Source organism: Pristiophorus japonicus, chromosome 11, assembly GCF_044704955.1.
Source record: "Pristiophorus japonicus isolate sPriJap1 chromosome 11, sPriJap1.hap1, whole genome shotgun sequence".
Lineage (NCBI taxonomy): Eukaryota > Metazoa > Chordata > Chondrichthyes > Pristiophoridae > Pristiophorus > Pristiophorus japonicus.
In genome coordinates, this window is record NC_091987.1 from 36,804,828 (window position 1) to 36,827,613 (window position 22,786).

Below are 22,786 nucleotides of genomic sequence, written 5' to 3' on the forward strand. Positions count from 1 at the left end.
TTATGCCTAAATTCTTTCACAACATCCAAACACCCCAGATTTTCTCCATCTTTCCGGTAGCTAAAGAATTGCAAATGTTAGAGTTTATTCTTAGTTATCTACAATTATGTAGAGATTTTATACAATTTATAATATTATTTAACTTGTGCTTCAAATATTTCCATTAATACCATTAGGTATATTTTACTCTCTATAGAGTGAAAGAAAAATGATTTTACTGAATTGTCATTAAAAACGTACTCAATTCATAGTAAAAGAATTAGGCCCAGAAATTAGTTTAGGCCAGTTTTAAAGAACCAAATGGGCGCAGACAAATTGGTCCTCGGCCCTCATCTACATAAATGCTGTGAGCTGTTGGCACTTGTCGCGCTTCCACAGGCAGATCGGCAGACTGAAGAATTCCATTTCAGGCCAGTCTGCATTGCTGCCAGTGGCCCACAGGTAAGTCTGGGAGGGGGGCAGTGGGAGGGTTCCAATCGTGGCAGGTAGCAGTGTTATGTAGCCGGGAGAAGCATTCTTGCACTTCCTGTCCACACGTCAATTTTTAATTTAAAAAAAAAAATAATATTTATTTTCTCGATGGGAGCCACTGGTTAGGCCGCATCCACATTGAGAAAATTTGAGCAGAGCAGGCCCGGCCGATGCTCTACTCAGGACAGCCCAATTTGGCAGAGGGTCCTAAACCAGACATTGGACCCCTTATTAGTATATGCAAGGGACCTAATGCCTGTTTTAGGCAGCCATCCCGGATGCCTGAAAAATGGCACGATTCTATTTCGGATTGGACGTTTTTTAGGCATGCTTGGGGAGCAGATATTGGATCTTGAAATTCAGCCTTGTTGTGCCTGTTTTATGCCCATAAAACAGGATCAACAAGGTCTGATTTGTACTCCTTTTTCTTTAACTTTCCATACAGAGGATATTATATCTGTATATGTAAGAAGATCAGCCATGATCTTGTTGAATGGCGGAGCAGGCTCGAGGGGCCGTATGGCCTACTCCTGTTCCTATTTCTTATGTTCTTATGTTCTTAAGATGTGAAACCATTGGATCAGCCACCTGTTTTACACCTTACCTGATTTTCCTTCCCATTGACCTCAAAATCGGGCGGGGTGTATAATCGGGTCGTCGATCTGATATCACCCATTTTACCCTATGACCAAAAGTTATAAATACCCTCATGGAATTTAACTAGCGGGGCTCCTGTGGCATTGGTAACGTGGCGCACAGGTGTGAAGCTTAGCTGCTCAGTGGAGCTGTGTTTAAACTAGCCAATTCCTTGTAAACCACTGGTCGAGTAGGTCTTGTGGAAAACCAGTCTAAATAAGCAGATTCTGGCACTTCCTGTACACTGCTGAAGTCAATCACCAGGCAATTGTAATTTGTTGGAAACTTCCACATGACACGATCATCTTTCATTGTCTTTTGCACAAATATTGTGTTGCACCTTTAGCAAAGTCTGACACTTTAAAATGTGAGGGATCTGCACTGGATAGGAAACTTACATATTGATAATTGCCATGTAATATAGTTTATATAAATATGGATTACAGAGGGAAATGTTGCATTAAAGTATTAACCTAAGCACCAGTTATTAAATTTTTATTATACATTTGGGTTTTCATTTATTTGATAAATGGGACTCCTTCCCTTATGTCTTGCACAAGCCTCGAGAGGTTAAGTTGCAGTGCTAACTGACATTCATTCTCAGACTTCCTGGCTCATTGCATTGGAGGCAAATCACAAATTGCTTCAGAAGTGCTACCGAGTGTCCACTGTGCCTTTGTGGACTGTGTGGTTGTAGGCTACTAACAAAGGGAGGCGAAGGTGATTTGGTGCTAAATTGTGTTGATATTTCATAACCCTTAAAGGTATTTAGATTCTTTCCTAATAAAATAAGTGCTGAACAAAAGTGTGAGAATTCGAAACAATTCGACTATTTTAGATTGAGTCACATTCGGTGCCATCTGTATGGAATAGAAGCATATATATTCACCTCTGAATAATGTTATAACAACTTTTTACAAATGTTGGGAAAAAAAATCCGAATAAACTGCAAAAAGCAAAATACTGTGGAAATCTGAAATAAAAACAGAAATGCTGGAAATACTCATCAGGTGAGGCAGCAGCTGTGGAGACAGTTAACAGTTGTAATTTTCCTCAGGTAGACGGGTTGGGGCGAGGCGGGGGGCATTCGAGGTGGACGGGATCGCGCGGGGGTGGGGGAGAGAGGATCTGGGCTGGCTATCGGAGGATTGTGATTGGCCTCATCATCGTTGTTCGTGGCGAGGCCTGGGAAGGCGATCGGAGACCTCATAATGGGGTCTCCGTTCACGGGAGGTGGGTTATATAGGGTCCCTGGATCCAGGAGGTCGGTATAAAACCACAACTCCTGGCTGCAGCAGTCCTCACCTCTGTTTAACTGCCGGGTTTCATGAATTGTGTGAAATTCGTCCTCGTGCAGTTAAACACAAACTGGAAGGGGAAAATAGAGGCTTCCAGCCTCATTACAATATTTAAATTGAGGTAACGTCCCCTGCGAGCGTGTTGGTTGTCCGCGCTATCCGAAAAAAATGGGGGCAGAGGTTATGATCAGAAATTGTTGAACTCAAGAGTGGGAGTGGGGTGGAGAATTAGAGTGACAGACGACTGGAAGCTTGGGGTCACGCTTGCGGACTGAATGGAGGTGTTCTCCAAAGTGGTCACCCAATCTGTGTTTGGTCTCCCCATTTCGAGGAGACCACGTCGTGAGCAGCGAATACAGTAGACTAAATTGAAAGAAGTACGAGTAAATCGCAGTTTCACCTGGAAGGAGCATTGGGGCCCTGGACGGTGGGAAGGGAGAAGGTAAAGAGCAAATGTTGCATCTCCTGCGCTTGCATAGGAAGGTGCCGCGGGAAGTGGAGTGGGTGTTGGGGGTGATATAGGAGTGGACCAGAGTGTGGCAAAGGGAATGGTCCCTTTGCAGTGCTGAAATGGGAGGGGAAAAGAAGATGTGTTTGGTGGTGGGATCATGCTGGAGGTGATGGAAGTGGTGGAGGATGATCATTTGAATGTGGAGGCTGGTGGGGTGGAAGGTGAGCTCGAGGATACCCGATCTTGGTTCTGGGAGGGAGGGGAAGGAGTGAGAGTAGAAGTACGGGAAATAAAACTGCCACAGTCGATGGCCCTCTCAACCATGGTCGAGGGAATCCTCGGTTGTGGAAAAAGGAAGACATATCGAAAGCACTGGTGTGGAAGGTGGCATCGTCAGAACAGATGAGACGGAGAAACTGGGAGAATGGAATAGAGTCCTTACAGGTAGCGGGATGGGAAGAAGTGTAGTTCAGGTAGCTGTGGGAGTCAGTGGGCTTATAGTGGATAGTGGTAAGTAGCCTATCCCCAGAATAAACTGCAATCTACTTTACTTAGAATTCCCTCTGCCTTGTTTATTAAAAGCAAGCACTTTATCGTATTAGCCTCGAAGGAGTTTGTTCCCATAGTTTTTCTGCTACAGAATACTTAATATGGACACTTCAACAAGATAGGTCAAACCCCAGGCACTAAAGATATTTAAAATTTATTATTTTCATTATTAATTAACGCTTTCAGCTTATCGGATGCATGTATACTGTGATTTGGAGTACCAAATAATTCCACTGGCTGAAACTCGGGCATAATTAATCCTGCTCGATAACTATGAAAATGTCAAAACACAATCACTGATGTTGCTCTTTTACTCTAACCAGTAATCTTGTAACTAGTGGTAATACTGCTGCTCTGACTTCCTCTCAATTTGAAGATACGTGCCATAACTACACATAACGGCACTCAAGATCTCAAAGGAAAGAGGACTATTCAATGTTTCCACTTCATTAGGTGCACCCACCGAAACCTATGTGTTGGTGAAAGAGGGAAAAGGTGCAAAGAAAGATTTGTATTTATAAAGCACCCTTTCATGTTTCCCAGAACGTGTCAAAGCACTTCACATACAATAAGTGACTTGAAAACCAGTGACTGTTACATAGGAGAGCATGTCAACCATCATCCCATAAATATCACTGAGATGAGTGACCAGTTATTCTGTTGATAGATTATGATAAGTAAATAAACTGATTTCTACATATATCATTGCATCACAATGTTAGGTTTATATCAACTCCTCAAACTATACTGAAGCTCATGCAGCATAAATCTCTGGTCAGATCATCCCTTACTCTGGCTCTGGGGTGTAGGACTCCAGTTTTACCATTAGGAAGCTATATAACAGCTTTAATACTGAATTTACACCAACACCGATGTTGGGATTAAATTTGCAGTACATCCAAAATTGATTTACCTACAAGGCTTTGGCTTATGCACTTAAGTACAATGAAGTGGAGTGGAGTAGCTAAGAACCTTCCCATCAGGAATAGTCTCACAGGTGAAATGGTGACTTCTGTTTTTCTGCAGATGCTGCCTGAGTTTCTGCATATTTTCTCTTGTTCTGTTTTTGTTTTCAGCTTCCTTCCTTCCCTTTCTCCCCCCCCCCCCCCCACTCCCCAAACCACCTCCAGAGACAATAGCTTACCTCCATGGGGGAAAAACCTTTATATACATGCCATGCCAAACTGAGGTCTGAGATGTGGTTCTATCATATTGATTACAATCTATTTACAATCTATATTAATGACTTGGATGAAGGGACCGAGTGCAATGTAACCAAGTTTGCTGATGATACAAAGATAGCTGGGAAAGCAAGTTGTGAGGAGGACACAAAATAATCTGCAAAGGGATATAGACAGGCTAAGTGAGTGGGCAAAAACTTGGCAGATGGAGTATAATTTGGGAAAGTGTGAGGCTATCCACATTGGCAGAAAAAATAAAAAAGCAAATTATTATTTAAATGGAGAAAAATTACAAATTGCTGCAGTACAGAGTGACCTGGGGGTCTTTGTGCATGAAACACAAAAAGTTAGTATGCAGGTACAGCAAGTAATCAGGAAGGCGAATGGAATGTTGACCTTTATTGCAAGGGGGAGAGAGTATAAAAGCAGAGAATTCCTGCTACAACTGTACAGGGTATTGGTGAGATCACACCTCTAGCATATTGAGTACAGTTTTGGTCTCCGTATTTAAGGAAGGATATACTTGCATTGGAGGCTGTTCAGAGAAGGTTCACTAGGTTGATTCGTGAGATGAAGCGGTTGACTTATGAAGAAAGGTTGAGTAGCCTATACTCATTGGAGTTCAGAAGAATGAGAGATAATCTTATTGAAATTTATAAGATACTGAAGGGGCTCGACAAGGTAGATGCAGAGAGGATGTTTCCACTCGTGGAATCTAGAACTTGGGCACATAGTTTTAGAATAAGGGGTCACCCATTTAAACTGAGATGAGGAAGAATTGCTTCTCTCAGAGGCTTGTAAATCTCTGGAATTATCTGCCCCAGAGAGCAGTGGAGGCTGGGTCATTGAATATATTTAAGGCAGAGATAGACAGATTTTTGAGTTATAAGGGCGTAAAGGGTTATGGGGAGCGGGCAGGGAAGTGGAGCTGAGCCCATGATCAGATCAGCTATGGTCTTATTGAATGGTGGAGCAGGCTAGTGGGGCCAACTGGCCAACTGGGCCTGCTTCTTATTTTCTTATGTTCTTATAGGACCATACCTCAAGCATACAATCCTTAATATAGTATTTGTATCATCAACAAAAATAAATCCATATGTTAATGTTGGAAAATGCTATTTTCTGGGCAAGAATCACTGGCAAAAATATATTTTAATTCCCAAACTGACAAACGCCAAGTAACCAAATTGCAGAATCCAAATAAAATCTAGATGCATAGAACCATAGAAGTTTACAGCACAGAAGGTGGCCATTTGGCACATTGTGTATGAGCCAGCTGTTTGCGAGAGCAATCCAAAACTGATGGCACTGCCCTAAACACTCCACATAGTCTTATTTCTTCCTCTGCTTCAAATATTTATCTGGTTTTCCTTTAAAGATGCAATGGTCTCTGCCTCCGTCACGCCATGTGACAGAAATATTCAATATCTCAATAATCCTCTGTACAAAGAGATTACTCCTCACGCTTTTAAAATTAAATGCTCCTCGTCACTGGCTTCCCAACTAGAGGAAATAGTATTTCTTTATTCACTCTACATAATTTTTAAACACTTCAAATTCCCTCTTTGCCTTCTCTGTGGAAATAACCAAGTGTCTCATCATAACAATGGTTTCCTATCCCTGGCCTGATGAATCTATGCTGTAAGATCTGAATGGGTTTAATGTTTTTTCTGTAATGAGGTGCCCAATACTGCACACAGTGCTCTTAACTGCCTTTACCAATGTTTTGTATAAACTTGAGCTCATCCAAAAATTTGCTGCCCGTATCCTAACTCGCACCAAGTCCTGTTCACCCATCTTTCTTAGGCAGTCCCTCGGAGTCTAGGATGACTTGCTTCCACACTAGAAATGAGTTCTCAGGTGACTGATGTGTCCGATGCGGGATCTACAGTCTCTGTCACAGGTGGGACGGACAGTGGTTGAAGGAACGGGTAGGTGGGGTGCTTGGGTTGCCGTGCGTTCCTTCCGCTGTCGACGCTTGGTTTCAGCTTGCTCCCGGCGAAGAGACTCGAGGCATTCGGCGCCTTCCCGGATGCTTTTCCTCCACTTTGTGCGGTCTTGGGCGAGAGATTCCCAGGGATGTTGCACTTTTTCAAGGAGGCTTTGAGGCTGTTCTTGAAGCGTTTCCTCTGCCCATCTTGGGCTCGCTTGCTACGCTGGAGCTCCGAGTAGAGTGCTTGTTTCGGGAGTCTTATGTCGGCACGTGGACGACATGGCCCGCCCAACGGAGTTGATCGAGCATGGTCAGTGCTTCGATGCTGGCCTGAGCGAGAACGCTGACGTTGGTGCGCCTATCCTGCCAATGGATTTGCAAGATCTTACAGAGGCAATGTTGGTGGTACTTCTCCAGTGTTTTGTGATGCCTGCTGTAGAAAGTCCATGTCTCTGAGGCATATAGGAGGGCGGCTAACACTACTGCTCTGTAGACCATGAGCTTGGTGCCGGGTTTGAAGTCCTGGTCTTCAAACACTCTCTTCCTCAGGTGACCGAAGGCTGCACTGACACACTGAAGGCGGTGACATGGAGCATTGCAGCAAGGAAGATCGAGAAGAGCATTGGTGCAATGACACAGCCTTACTGACCCCGGTCTGAATGTGAATTAGGTCTGTGGTGGGTCAGTTGGTCAGGATCACAGCCTGCATGTCATCGTGAAGCAGGCAAATGATGATGACAAACTTTTGGGGCAGCCGAATTTGAGGAGGACGCTCCTTAATCCCTCACAGTTGACAGTGTCGAAGGTCTTTGTGAGATCGAAGAAGGCCATGTACAAGGGTTGGTGCTGTCCCTTGCATTTCTCTTGGATTTGCTGCGAGTTGAAGATCATGTCTCTTGTGCCCCTTATTGGACGGAATCCGCATTGCGACTCTGGGAGGAGCTCTTCAGCCACAGGGAGAAGGCGATTGAGGAGGATTCGTGCTGTGACTTTCCTTGTGGCAGACAGCAGGGAGACTCCTCTGCAATTACTGCAATCGGACTTGTTGCCTTTCTTGAAGATGGTCACGATTACAGTGTCCCTTGGCATTCTCTCCTCCTTCCAGATGAAAAATGAGATTGTGTCTTCACGCCAAAAGTGCTTCACCACCATGTTTTTGTGCTGCGCCGGGGATTCCATCTGCTCCTGAGACGTTGTTGTTTTTCCGTTTTTCAGATACCTATCACCCCTTTGCTCACTGACCTGTACTGGCACTTGGCCCACCAGTGCCTCAGTTTTAAAATCTCATCCTCGTGTTCAAATCCCTCCATGGCGTCGCCCCTCCCTCTCTCTCTAACCTCCTGAGGCGGTGGCAGTCGGCGAGAGGTGGGAGCAGCGTGAGTTGGCGACTACGTGTGCGGGAAGTGTATCCGCCTCCAGCTCCTGACAGACCGCGTTGCGGAATTGGAGCTGAGGATAGATTCACTCTGGAGGATCCACGATGCTGAGAATGATGTGATTAGCACGTGTAGCGAGTTGGTCTTACCGCAGGTGAAGGGTCCACAGCCAGTTCGGGAATGGAAGACCAACAGGAAGAGCAGCGCAAGGAAGGTAGTGCAGGGGTCCCCTGCGGTCATCCCCCTGCAAAACAGATACACCACTTTGGGGGGGGATGACTCACCAGGGGAGGGCAGCAGCAGCCAAGTTTAAGGTACCGTGGCTGGCTCTGCTGCACAGAAGGACAGGAAAAAGAGTGGGAGAGCGATAGTGATAGGGGATTCAATTGTAAGGGGAATAGATAGGCGTTTCTGCGGCCGCAACTGAGACTCCAGGATGGTATGTTGCCTCCCTGGTGCAAGGGTCAAGGAGTGGGTGCAGGACATTCTGAAAAGGGACCAACGATATAGGTAAAAAACGGGATGAGATCCTACGAGACGAGTTTAAGAAGCGAGGAGCTAAATTAAAAAGTAGGACCTCAAAAGTAGTAATCATGGGATTGCTACCAGTGCCACAAGCTAGTCAGAGTAGGAATCGCAGGATAGCGCAGATGAATACGTGGCTTGAGCAGTGGTGCATCGGGAGGGATTCAAATTCCTGGGGCATTGGAACCGGTTCTGGGGGAGGTGGGACCAGTACAAACCGGACGGTCTGCACCTGGGCAGGACCGGAACCAATGTCCTAGGGGGAGTGTTTGCTAGTGCTGTTGGAGAGGAGTTAAACTAATACGGCAGGGGGATGGGAACCAATGCAGGGAGACAGAGGGAAACAAAATGGAGCCAGAAGCAAAAGACAGAAAGGAGATGAGTAAAAGTGGAGGGCAGAGAAACCCAAGGCAAAAACCAAAAAGGGCCACTTTACAGCAAAATTCTTAAGGGTCAAAGTGTATTAAAAAGACAAGCTTGAAGGCTCTGTGCCTCAATGCGAGGAGTATTTGGAATAAGGTGGACGAATTAACTGTGCAGATAGCAGTTAACGGATACGATGTGGTTGGCATCACGGAGACATGGCTCCAGGGTGACCAAAGCTGGGAACTCAACATCCACGGGTATTCAATATTTAGGAAAGATGGACAGAAAGGAAAAGGAGGCGGGGTGGCGTTGCTGGTTAAAGAGGATATTAATGCAATTGTAAGGAAGGACATTAGCTTGGATGATGTGGAATCGGAATGGGTGGAGCTACGGAATACCAAAGGGCAGAAAACGCTAGTTGGAGTTGTGTACAGACCTCCAAACAGTAGTAGTGATGTTGGGGAGGGCATCAAACAGGAAATTAGGGGTGCGTGCAATAAAGTTGCAGCGGTTATCATGGGTGACTTTAATCTGCATATAGATTGGGCCAACCAAACTGGAAACAATACGGTGGAGGAGGATTTCCTGGAGTGCATAAGGGACGGTTTTCTAGACCAATATGTCGAGGAACCAACTGGGGGGAGGCCATCTTAGACTGGGTGTTGTGTAATGAGAGAGGATTAATTAGCATTCTCGTTGTGCGAGGCCCCTTGGGGAAGAGTGACCATAATATGGTGGAATTCTACATTAGGATGGAGAAGGAAACAGTTAATTCAGAGACCATGGTCCAGAACTTAAAGAAGGGTAATTTTGAAGGTATGAGGCGTGAATTGGCTAGGATAGATTGGCAAATGATACTTAAGGGGTTGACAGTGGATGGGCAATGGCAGACATTTAGAGACCGCATGGATGAACTACAACAATTGTACATCCCTGTCTGGCGTAAAAATAAAAAAGGGAAGGTGGCTCAGCCGCAGCTATCAAGAGAAATTAAGGATAATATTAAAGCCAAGGAAGTGGCATACAAATTGGCCAGAAATAGCAGCGAACCAGAGGATTGGGAGAAATTTAGAACTTAGTAGAGGAGGACAAAGGGTTTGATTAGGGCAGGGAAAATAGAGTATGAGAGGAAGCTTGCAGGGAACATTAAAATGGACTGCAAAAGCTTCTATAGATATGTAAAGAGAAAAAGACAAACGTAGGTCCCCTGCAGACAGAATCAGGGGAAGTCAGAACTGGGAACAAAGAAATGGCAGACCAATTAAACAAGTACTTTGGTTCGGTATTCACTAAGGAGGACACAAACAATCTTCCGATCTAGAGGGTCTAGTAAGAAGAAGGAACTGAGGGAAATCCTTATTAGTCGGGAAATTGTGTTGGGGAAATTGATGGGATTGAAGGCCGATAAATCCCCAGGGCCTGATGGTCTGCATCCCAGAGTACTTAAGGAGGTGGCCTTGGAAATAGCGGATGCATTGACAGTCATTTTCCAACATTCCATAGACTCTGGATCAGTTCCTATGTAGCCAATGTAACCCCAATTTTTAAAAAAGGAGGGAGAAAGAAAACACGGAATTATAGACCGGTCAGCCTGACATCGGTAGTGGGTAAAATGATGGAATCAATTATTAAGGATGTCATAGCAGCGCATTTGGAAAGAGGTGACATGATAGGTCCAAGTCAGCATGATTTTGTGAAAGGGAAATCATGCTTGACAAATCTTCTGGAATTTTTTGAGGATGTTTCCAGTAGAGTGGACAAGGGAGAACCAGTTGATGTGGTGTATTTGGACTTTCAGCAGGCTTTCGACAAGGTCCCACACAAGAGATTAATGTGCAAAGTTAAAGCACATGGGATTGGGGGTAGTGTGCTGACGTGGATTGAGAACTGGTTGTCAGACAGGAAGCAAAGAGTAGGAGTAAATGGGTACTTTTCAGAATGGCAGGCAGTGACTAGTGGGGTACCGCAAGGTTCTGTGGTGGGGTCCCAGCTGTTTACATTGTACATTAATGATTTAGACGAGGGGATTAAATGTAGTATCTCCAAATTTGCGGATGACACTAAGTTGGGTGGCAGTGTGAGCTGCGAGAAGGATGCTATGAGGCTGCAGAGTGACTTGGATAGGTTAGGTGAGTGGGCAAATGCATGGCAGATGAAGTATAATGTGGATAAATGTGAGGTTATCCACTTTGGTTGTAAAAACAGAGAGACGGACTATTATCTGAATGGTGACAGATTAGGAAAAGGGGAGGTGCAACGAGACCTGGGTGTCATGGTACATCAGTCATTGAAGGTTGGCATGCAGGCACAGCAGGCGGTTAAGAAGGCAAATGGCATGTTGGCCTTCATAGCGAGGGGATTTGAGTACAGGGGCAGGGAGGTGTTACTACAGTTGTACAGGGCCTTGGTGAGGCCACACCTGGAGTATTGTGTACGGTTTTGGTCTCCTAACTTGATGAAGGACATTCTTGCTATTGAGGGAGTGCAGCGAAGGTTCACCAGACTGATTCCCGGGATGGCGGGACTGACATATCAAGAAAGACTGGATCAACTGGGCTTGTATTCACTGGAGTTCAGAAGAATGAGAAGGGATCTCATGGAAACATTTAAAATTCTGACGGGTTTAGACAGGTTAGATGCAGGAAGAATGTTCCCAATGTTGGGGAAGTCCAGAACCAGGGGTCACAGTCTAAGGATAAGGGGAAAGCCATTTAGGACCGAGATGAGGAGAAACTTCTTCACCCAGAGAGTGGTGAATCTGTGGAATTCTCTACCACAGAAAGTTGTTGAGGCCAATTCACTAAATATATTCAAAAAGGAGTTAGTTGAAGTCCTTACTACTAGGGGGATCAAGGGGTATGGTGAGAAAGCAGGAATGGGGTACTGAAGTTGCATGTTCAGCCATGAACTCATTGAATGGCGGTGCAGGCTCGAAGGGCCGAATGGCCTACTCCTGCACCTATTTTCTATGTTTCTATGTTTCCTTGAGGCTGACAACCCTCCAAGAACTCAGCGTTTCTCTAACTCCGGCCTCACTTCCTTCGCCCCACCATTGGCGGATGTGCCTTTAGCCGCCTGGGCCCCATAAACCTCTTTGCCTCTCCACCTCTCCTCCTTTAAGATGCTGCATCAAATCTATCTCTTTAACCAAGTGTTTGATCACCTGTCCTAATGTCGACTTCTTTGGCTCGGTGTCAATTTTTGTTTGATTGCGCTCCTGCGAAGCACCTTGGGGACTCTATATAAATGCACGTTGTTCTAAATTCCTTATTAATTCTTGACTCATGTAGTCTATTCCCCTGTTTATAAAACCCCAAATTCTGTTTAAATTTTATATGGCTTTTTCTATCAACACCCGCATGTCCTGGGAACTATATTTTGAATCCGTAACTCTCTCGGCTTATTCACATCCATTATATTCATGCTCCCATTTCTTATTTTTACACCCAAAATGTATGACCTCACATTATCCATACTAAATTACTTCTGCACCTGTCTGCCCGTTCCACAAACCTCTCTTTCTTCCTGAAGTCTTTTACAGTGGTTCACACTTCCTGCTTTTGTGTTGTCATCATATTTCAAGATTGTGTTCCCTACACCCAAGTCTAAATCAGCTACATACAGCAAGGGGAAGACAAAGTGGACCCAACGCTGACCCCCTGAGGTATGTCACTTCCAACACAAATTTGTTGTTTCATATACATCTACTAACTTTCAATCGATGCTGCTACATTTCCCCTTATACCATACACCTAATTTTTTCTGACAAGCCTCTTTTAAGATATCTTACTGAGGACCTTCTGAAAATCCGTGTACACAACATCAACTGCAGTCCCTTTTATCCATTCATACACTTCTTCAAAAATCAGTGTTAGATTTGTCAAATATGATTTGTCTTTCACGCTGGCCTTGATTGACCCACACATTTCTCAATGGTAACTAATTTTATCTCAAATTGTAGATTTTAAGAGTTTGAATACGATTGATTTAAGATTACTTAATTTACAATTACCTGATTTTTTCTTCTCCCTTCTTGAACAAGGGTGTCATGTTGGATACTCTCCAGTCGCTACTTAAATGCATGTTGTTATTGTGGTGGTGGTGGTGCTTCAATTTATTTCCCATGAACAATAATCTTACACAACCAACCGATTGAATCTAAAAATAAATAAATTACGGAGGGTATTTAAACATAATTGGATCTGCTATGTGTGTGTTTCATTTAAGATTGAACAAAAAACAGATTGCAATAAAATGGAAGGGGCACAGAACTGTTAATGCAGGAAAATCCCTGGTTCAAACTCTGAGTCCGAAGGTTGTGGGTTCAAGTCCCAATCTAAGGTCTTGAGCACATAAATCTTGGCTGACACTCCAGTCCAGTACTGAGGGAGTGCTGCACTGTCAGAGGTGCCGTCTTTCAGATGAGACGTTAAACCGAGTCCCCGTCTGCTCTCTCAAGTGGCGCTATTTCAAAGAAGAGCAGGGGAGTTATTCCCAGTGTCCTGGCCAATATTTATCCCTCAATCAACATAACAAAACAGATTATCTGGTCATTATCACATTGCTGTTTGTGGGAGTTTGCTGAGCGCAAATTGGTTGCTGCATTTCCCACATTACAACAGTGACTACACTCCAAAAATACTTAATTGGCTTTAAAGCGCTTTGAGACATCAAGTTGTCATGAAGGTGCTATATAAATGTAAGTCTTTTCATAACTAAAAGGAATACTAAACATGTGTGATAAGATGACTACTGTGGGAAAAATATTAATATCCAATATCTAAGAGAAGCTAAAATTGTTGAAGGAGATGTACAAAATGCAAGTAACAACTGCAGTTTGTCAAGATTGAGGTCACTGCAAGCAATGTAATGAGCCTGAATTCTTGTGTTACTATTTGGATATGTAACATTAAGAAGGAAAGAGATAATAAATAAAACAAGCATGAGATGAAGAGAAATGCACAAAGTAAGAATGATTGATTTTGGGGAAAAAAATGGTTAATTTACTTGTATAACTAGCCAGTCATTGCTTGCATATACTTTTGGCCACACCTGAGTAAATAAGATGTCTGCCAGCCAGGCAGTGATCTGTATCATTGTGATTAATGAAGGAGCAGTTTGCCTTTCCATCAATTGCAGAATGCAGCAACACACGCATTTTGCCTTTCAAAGCTGTGTGTGAATATCTCTTTTTCTGTTTGCCTCAATGCCCTGGCGTCAACAGTTCAGATTCAGTAGATTGCTGAATTAAATTTATTTAATTGGGCCTTAAATAACCTATTAACTGCCTGCTTCTACTCACTTTCATTTAATGTTTCTACATTACACAGTCTGGCCCACTAAATTTACTTAATACATTTTTCACTTTTTCATCCTGTTTTTTTTCCTCTTTCCCTTAAAAGCGCCAACCCTTGCTGAGCTTTGGTTCTATTAGGCCAGTCAAAAGAAAGAAAGAACTTACATTTATATAGCATTTTTCACAACTTCAGGACGTCCCAAAGCCAATTGAGTACTTTTGAAGTGTGTGTAGGAAACCATCCCGTACCTCACTCATGTTGCTATTTTTTCATGTGTGAGCCCAGATGGTGATTGTCAACAGGCTATTGACAGTGTAGAGCCACTGTGCCAAAACTTCACTCACCAAGCACCAGCACATATTCACTTTCTAGTATCTGAATAGCTATAAGAGCAGGGACTCTGGCTGTTGACTCTCCAATCTGTAACAATATAATGTATAGCGCCCTCTAGCTAGGAGGTATAGTGCCCTGGATCTGTAATTGAGAGAAACTGACTGTGTGAGGAACACCATTTTAACTGCATGTGGCTGATTGAGATCTACTGAATAAATAGAGTTAAATTGAACTTATGAGTTGTTCAAGAGACTATAAAATACGCCACCTCACTCGCCCTTCCCCTCCCTACCTTCCTAGCTCAGGGGTGCTGAATCTGACTGTACCCCTCCTACTGCCACCATAAATCAATTAACTTAAAATAAAAGGATTAAATCCCTGACCTGTATGGTTCAATTGCAGACCAGATGATGCATTATTCCACTAAGTCATCAAGGAATCCTCACACTATTTTTAACTTTCCTCCCTATCCTTTCGTATAGATTGGTTGCTTCTTCCTCCTCCTCCTTTCTACATAGAAAAACATAGAAAATAGGTGCAGGAGTAGGCCATTCAGCCCTTCTAGCCTGCACCGCCATTCAATGAGTTCATGGCTGAACATGAAACTTCAGTACCCCCTTCCTGCTTTCTCGCCATATCTCTTGATCCCCTTAGTAGTAAGGACTTCATCTAACTCCCTTTTGAATATATTTAGTGAATTGGCCTCAACTACTTTCTGTGGTTGAGAATTCCACAGGTTCACCACTCTCTGGGTGAAGAAGTTTCTCCTCATCTTGGTCCTAAATGGCTTACCCCTTTATCCTTAGACTACCTACTAGGTTTAGGGGTCTTAGTGATTGGTACTCATCCTGGACATATATTTGGTTAATGTACATTTTCTATATGATGCACATTTTCTGTATGACATTTTACATCACCTAATAATTATGAATGTTGTAGATGTTTTAATTTGGCAGGAGATAGTTCTAAATTAACTAGCTTTTAGCTAGTAATTCTGGGTCTCATGAATAAATTGTTTATTCAATGGCTGGGACTCCCTTAATTTAGAGAAATAAATAATTAATTTCATAATTTAATGAACTTTGACTAAATGGCCCAGAATGCACATTCAGAATGAGGGTGTGTATGGCTGAAAATCATAAATCTCCACATTCTAATTTCATTCGGCCTTTTTGCAGAAGCCAAGGCAGAACAAATGTGTTTCAGTACATTAGAGGCTCAACCTTGCATTAAACAGAACAGAAAATATTCTGCTTGATTTAGATAGTGTATTTGGGGAATATGCTGGGAATTGCCGAGTATCCTTCAGGATTCCCGATAGCTTTTCATTCAATCATTTTCCAATGCTTAATAACACATACTGCTTTACACTAAAGAAATTAGTCTCACTGTGACCAATTCGATCTCGTTTTCTGCCTGCAAGTTTGAGTGACGCGCGCACTACTCTGCAGGTGGCAGCAACCTAGGTAATCTTGCTACCATTCCTTGTCTGATTATCTTTGCAGGTTCTGTTATAGACATAGCTCTTAATTTTAATGCGGTTCATTTAGTTTTGCTTTTGGGATGGATTGTTGGTGCCCAGTCTTCCTGACCTTGCTTCTACTACATACAGGCCTTGAAAATCCAAGCTTGGTGTTGCCTCCTTGAGGATCTTAGATTGTTTTATTAAAAGAATGACTGATGTCCTTTTCTTTACTATTGCCTCTTGATCTTTGAATGTTATGCAGATTTCTTGTATACAATATTAACTTTGAACATTTTAAGTTAGAAATGGGGGTGACAGAATGCATTTTGTGTGAAGGATAAGATCATTTTGTTCTTAAACTATAACTTTGGGCATAATTGTCATAAAACAGAAGGACCAAATGCTATGATTATTTTCTTGATTTTAGTGTCATTCTATAAACCAAGGCATAGAAATATTAGACAGTATTCTCCAATCAACAGTCATGCCTGCTAATGATAATTCATAATATGTGCACTGGTGCCTAAACTATCACCATGGTGACAGAGGCCTCATAAATTTGCGTTACCTTCAGATATACAAATTCATCCAGTTACAATGCTCTGAGCAGCCACCTTTTTTGTGGTTTGACCTGTGGGTAATGGAGAATACCTTACTTGAATAGCTAAATCTTAAATAAACGAGACAGAATGTACTGCAGACAAAAAAATAAACTCTGACTTTTCAAGACAGTATTAGTGCCTACTGCTCTAACAGTTTAAGGATTAGCCATTGCCAACATAATTGAAATTATTCAAGAGGTTAGCACTTTATTATCCATTAATATCCATCAGACATTACCTATTTTCTGCAGATCATTTGTATCTCCTGATCACCTATTTGCTCTGCAGCTGACTCCTGGCAAATATTGCGAAGAAGTGCTTACCCTCAAGCTTGTAAATTAAAAATGATTAAATTGCAATATCTGTTACTTGGTTCAGTTACTGAATTAATGTAAACATTGCATAAGAATGACTATTCTTGAAATATTAACAATTCAGGGCACTGGCTGGAGCATTATCTTATGATATTTCCCTTCACCTCTAGGCCTTGTGTTTGAATCAAACCTATAAGAAGAAGCAGGAAGGGATTTGGTTTGGGTGGGGTCTGGTGTAACAGCAGAGCAACCCGGAAATGCAGATTTCCCAGAGGTCCTGCTGAATGTAATGGTAGGACCTCATTTAAATTTTTTGACGCCGTTTGCCTGCTGGCAGCCATCCAGATTGAGAGGCTGGCTAGCTGTCAGGATGGAAGGCGTGCAGCACCAGGCCACAGCTGGGGAATGGAGCGGAGGGAAGGGATGGAGGGAGGGAGAGATCATGAGTCGGGGAGCATTGTGGAGGGCTGAGGAGGACATCAAGGGGGTCGTGAGTAGATTGCGCAGTGGATGCAGGATAGGACACCATAGCCCTGGAGGAGATCATGCAGTGTGGTGGTGGTGGAGGGATGGGGTACGTGCCTGAGCACAGGGAGGTCTAATTGCAGAGAGAGAATCAGGTAAGTTTGCAGGGCCGGGGAAGAAGCACTCTTGCTCCTCCTGGCCCCAACAGTGCCAGGAAAGCAATCAGCTGCTGAAACCGGCCTTTCTCCCCCTGTCTTCAGCTACTGGGCTTCCTAATATTGGAGGCAAGCAGTCTCATTAAAACGTTTAAATGACGGGCCCACCTCTGAAGAGCAGGTTAGTTGTCTGCATCCCAACCCGCCTCCGATAAAATTGAAAGTTGGAGGCTAGTTAGGGTTGGGTTTCCCATTTAAATGTTTTTTAACCAGCCCCCCCACTCTTCCCCCCCCCCCCCCCCCCCTTTCCCATCTGTCGAGGGGGGCTGGGAAAATTGCCCTCATAGTTAGCATAGAAGTATCCTCTCTGATATCCGTTCGGGATCCTGTGAAATAAATTTGCCCAAGTTCCCCTTTAGGTTTTCGACACCACAAATCTGCCCATAATATGACATTTATTGCTTCCAATTCAGAAGAAAGTTCAAGCGGATAGATGGTGCAGCTTGTAGAAGAGCAGAACTCGGAACCTACAAATACCTAAGATCTTGCAGTTTGCATACTTACTATTGAGCCTGTTTGCCAACTGCAGCACTTACATATTAACAATTTCACAGCAGCAATCGTGCCTTGATCCATCCAGACTATCTATTCAACCTCCCACAAGATTATCTTGATGCACTTCTGTATCTAATAACCCTGAATCGTATTTACTGCCAAAAAATTGTCTATTCTGTTAAGTCCTAACATAGTTTCCTGTTCCACCACTCTTTCTGGTTGTCTGTTCCACATGTTTAGGAGATGTTTACTGAAAATTATTTGCCCGATTTTCCCATTTGATTATTCATAATTTGAAATTATGGCCCCTTGTTCTTGAGTTTCATACAAGGTAGAAAAACGTAACTGAATCCATTTTCTCCAAATTCCTCAATCTTAAATATTCTGTCAAATTACACATTAGACTTAACAGACTAGACAATTTTTTGGCAGTAAATACGATTCAGGGTTATTAGATACAGAAGTGCATCAAGATAATCTTGTGGGAGGTTGAATAGATAGTCTGGATGGATCAAGGCATGGTTGCTGCTGTGAAATTGTTAACATGTAAGTGCTGCAGTTGGCAAACAGGCTCAATAGTAAGTATGCAAACTACAAGATCTTAGGTATTTGTAGATTCCTAGTTCTGCTCTTCTACAAGCTGCACCATCTATCCGCTTGAACTTTCTTCATGGAAAGAAAAACAACCCAGGGTAGCTAATCTCACCACCTAGTTTGTTACCCTTGCAATTCGCTGCCTTTCCCAATCCTGCTGCAAGTGGGCAGCTAAACAGTCAGAAAATGCAGCAGGAAATATTGGAGACCGTTCCATTAGCTGTTTGTGTAAGCTAACAGGTCAACAGAGTGATCTCTCTGTTCTGCTGCCCAGCCATGTGGCCTGATTACCCAATTGAACAGTCTAATATTTTATTCAAGAATACTGAATTAAATCATTTATTACCCATCCCTAATTGCCTTTGAGAAGGTGGTGATGAGCCACCGCCTTAAACCGCTGCAGTCCTTGTGGTGAAGGTACTCCCATAGTACTGTTAGGCAGGGAATAAGGAGTTCTAGGTTTAAGTAGGGACTAAGGACCCAACGATGATGAAGTAATGGCAATGTATTTCTAAATCAGGATGGTGTGTAACTTGGTAGACAAATTCAAATAGAAACGACTGTGACGAAAAATATAAGGCAAGTTGACAATTTAAAAATATTGTGTAGTGCAGCAAACTCTGCAAGTGCAAACTAGGTGCAACTTGAAAACAGAATAAATCAAAGTAGGGTAAATTTATTTTAAAATTCAGCATGTTCTTGTATGACCTGCTAAATATGTACCTTGCTTAATGGATCAGAATAAATCTAATGGAAATAAATATTGCACTATTGGATGCCTGAATGTGTTTTTTTTTAAATTGGGTCCTTTGTTTCTACATTTTACAATATATTGTTCAGGTGTGAAAAACCTCACATTGCTGAGATAATTTTGGTGTGTAATTGAAATAAGATGATCAAATGACAATGCAGTCTGATGAGCCTTACTAGGGATAATTAGGGGAAATGATGCACTTGGCTCATGAATTGTAAATTTGTATTTTATCTTTGTACAACGGGAAAGATTACATATAAGTTGGTGTTGAAATTCTTTCCTGTGAACGGAGTCTTGCCTCAATTAGAATCAACTACATACAGTACAGGACTAATAATGGAAACAATGGGAATGCAGACAGCTTATTTTAAATTCAGAATGAACTGATCGTGCTCTACAGTTCTTTTCAAAAGCTATCAGGAGAGGCCATTATTAATAGAGGTCACTTTTGTTGCATGAGGGCTTGCATTCAGTCCCTGTTACTATATGGAATTCAGACTATCTGGAATTGAAACAGCTAACATAAAGTGCGCATTTTAATGTTTCTCTATGCCAATAAATCTAATATAATGATTCCATATTGAATCCATAGAGCAGAATTTTATTGCACATGGTTGAAAGTGGAGTACATATTTTGCTATTACTCCAGGTGCAAGATAGTCAGTACAAGATCACAAGTTAAGTATGGATGAGGAAGGACAATTAGTTTAGCTTAATCATTGATCCAGCATGACCCCGGGTTCCCCGTTCACAATATCCAATTGTACTATATTATACCCAGTAGTCTATCCATATGATGATGATCGTTTTAGTGAAGGAGAACTTCCTAACATCATTTCTAAATTTGTCTTTTACTAGTTTAAACCTGTGTCCTGTTGTCATATTCACACAGCTTAGTTTGAAGAAATTTTCTGTATATACCTTTTCCATACTGTTTATATCATGCAATTCTGTAAGATCACACCTCCTTGCTTTCAAGGATAAAAATCCGAAGGGGGTGAAATTGCCCTGCACCCTGATTGGGGGCAGTAACCATCTGAGGCCGGGACTTTCTGCCCCTGCTGCGGAATTGCCGTTACCGCCTCTCACGGGTTCCACTTCCTTTGGGGGTGGTTACCGGAACACTACTGAGGCGCTGAGGGAAGCGCTACGTGGATGCACCACGTGGTGCTGACGCGCTTTAAAGTCCCTGCTTAAAGGGGTGGGCCGCTTAGCACTCTGCAAGGCCTCTGATGGTCTCCACTAAGTCCTCAGGGTAGTGTGGGGCTGGGCCTGCAGCCCAGCACCTAAAACAGAATGTCAGGCTGCACGATGGCGGCCCGGACCACGCTAGAGCCAACCCAAGAGTCGGCAGTCAAAAAAAGATCTCGGGGTGCTGGTGCCCTCCCCTTTAAGAAGCGCCCTGATAGTGGAATGTCGGCCAGCTTCGTGATCCACAAAGCTGGCGTTGACATCTGCAATTTTCCCTGCGGGGCATTAAAGGGTCGGGGCGGGACATTGAGGGGTCGCCACATACAGCGATCACCCCATCGACAGTTTCACAGCGGCCCGGGGTGCTAACCGTAGGGCGCGGCATTGCTGTGGCAGCACCTCCACAAACACCCTGGCAATTTCCCAGGAGGCAGTAGTGTCCTCCTCCCCTGTGCGAAAGTCGTCTCTGCCCCGTTAGCACTAATGGGGCTATAAAAAGGGTTCATTTCGCCCCTTAAATTTCTCCAGTCTTTCCCCATAATTTAGACTTTTGACACTGGGGATCAGTCTTGCTGCTCTTCTCTGCATTGCCCATAGAGCTTAAACATCTTGTTTGTGTCTTGGTGACCAGAACTGGCCATGGTGCTGAAGGTCTGGTTTGACCAGAGTACTGCAAAGTTTTGAGCAAGACTTCCTCTGACTTCTATTCCACTGTTTTGGCTATGTAGTTCAGTATTCTATTTGCATTGTTAATTGCTGTTCTTCAGTGGTTGGACAAGTTGAAAGTCAAATCTATGAAACCCCTCTCAACTTCTTCCCTAGCTATGTTGAAACCATTCCTGGAGTACATGTGTTGCCCATTTTCCCCTCTTATGTGAAGTACTTTACATTTGTCCATATTGGGCCATAAATTGAGTCCTCTCCGGTTGTGAACGATATGCGCCCAAAGAGGGCCTGCAAGTTACGGGTTATGGGACGCAAAGTGAATGTGCCAAAACCCAGCACTTGCGACCTATCAAAATTCCTTTTGAAAGATAGTGTGCCTCCCCGGGAGAAGGGCCTTCACGGGTGGAGATTTGGACTTCAGATACAACAAATTGCTTTGAAATGTAGTCACTTTTGTTCTGAAGGCAAATTGTAATTCTAAATGATCAAGAATTTGATATAAAATGAACAAAGAGATTTATTGTAATGCAAGGCATGGTGGCAGAGTGTGGACTGATTCACAGTTCCATATGAAAAATGTCTTGCGGACCTTGTAATCTCACAATCGAGCCTTTTCAAACTAGCCACCAAAACAATAAGGTCTGCAAGGCATATTTGAACAGAAATGGCCTTGTGATATGGCAGATGGTTTGAAAGTTGTACCTTGCTTCTGATTTTCTTCTTTGGTCCATGTTATTTGTACAATAAATCCTTGACAAAATGGAAAATCCACAAAGGAAATCACATACACAGAGTAGAAAGGTGTAAATATTTTTATTACCTGAAAATCTCCTATTCTCCATCTCTTTAAGTATTTGAATGTTTGATGTGCATTCTGGCACATAACTTCAGTGTAGCAAGATTGCCTTCCCTTCAGGAAACATTATCATTTTGCCTGGAACTGAGTTAACTTTTTTAAAATCCACTGTGACCACAAATGTAATTACTTACCAGGATATTAAGTGGAGAAAAAGCTACATGTAAGTTAACTCTTCAATTGTAGTGCTGTAATAAATCCACTTACTGCTCTAGTGGAAAACAATGCTGTCAGCCTTCACTTTGAACACTTCTAAAATGATAGTTTATGTGTTTGATGGACGGCCCTCAGTATTTTATGTCTGAGTTCTGTATTACCAAGGTTGTTTTGTTCAAAATCTTTCTTGTAGTTCATCAATGTTATTAAGTTATGAATTGCAAATATATAACCTTGTGTCAAAGTGTGGTCAAACTTTAAAAAAAAATGCACATCTTTTGCCTAGGAGGTTTGATAGATGTGTGGAGAAATGGCGCACCTTCAACTATGACATAAAAGACCTGGCCCAGTGGATGACAGAAGCAGAACAGATCCTGGCTGACACCAGGATGGATACTGAAAATATAGAGCCAGCGAGAATTAAACAGAAACTCAAGGTAATTATGCATCAAGTGCCCATTTTACTGAAATGCCTACAGTTTTACGTTGGAACAATTCCTGATTAGGAAATAAATATAGAAGTTTGCTTCTAGTTCCAATAGAATTAATATTTTGAAAACAATTTTGATAAATGATGCATAACGATTTGTGTTATAC

The 22,786-nt window shown here is 42.8% G+C and overlaps 1 protein-coding gene across 12 annotated transcripts in view; it reads left to right on the forward strand.

The window, feature by feature from the left end:
• The window catches only part of dmd (dystrophin), a 2,299,423-nt gene that overhangs the window by 1,285,233 nt on the left and 991,404 nt on the right, over positions 1-22,786 (forward strand). For all 12 annotated transcript variants that reach the window (XM_070893344.1, XM_070893337.1, XM_070893339.1 and 9 more), the window contains one exon: positions 22,476-22,626. In XM_070893344.1, the coding sequence (XP_070749445.1) occupies positions 22,476-22,626 (151 nt within the window). The remainder of the gene's footprint in view (positions 1-22,475; positions 22,627-22,786) is intronic.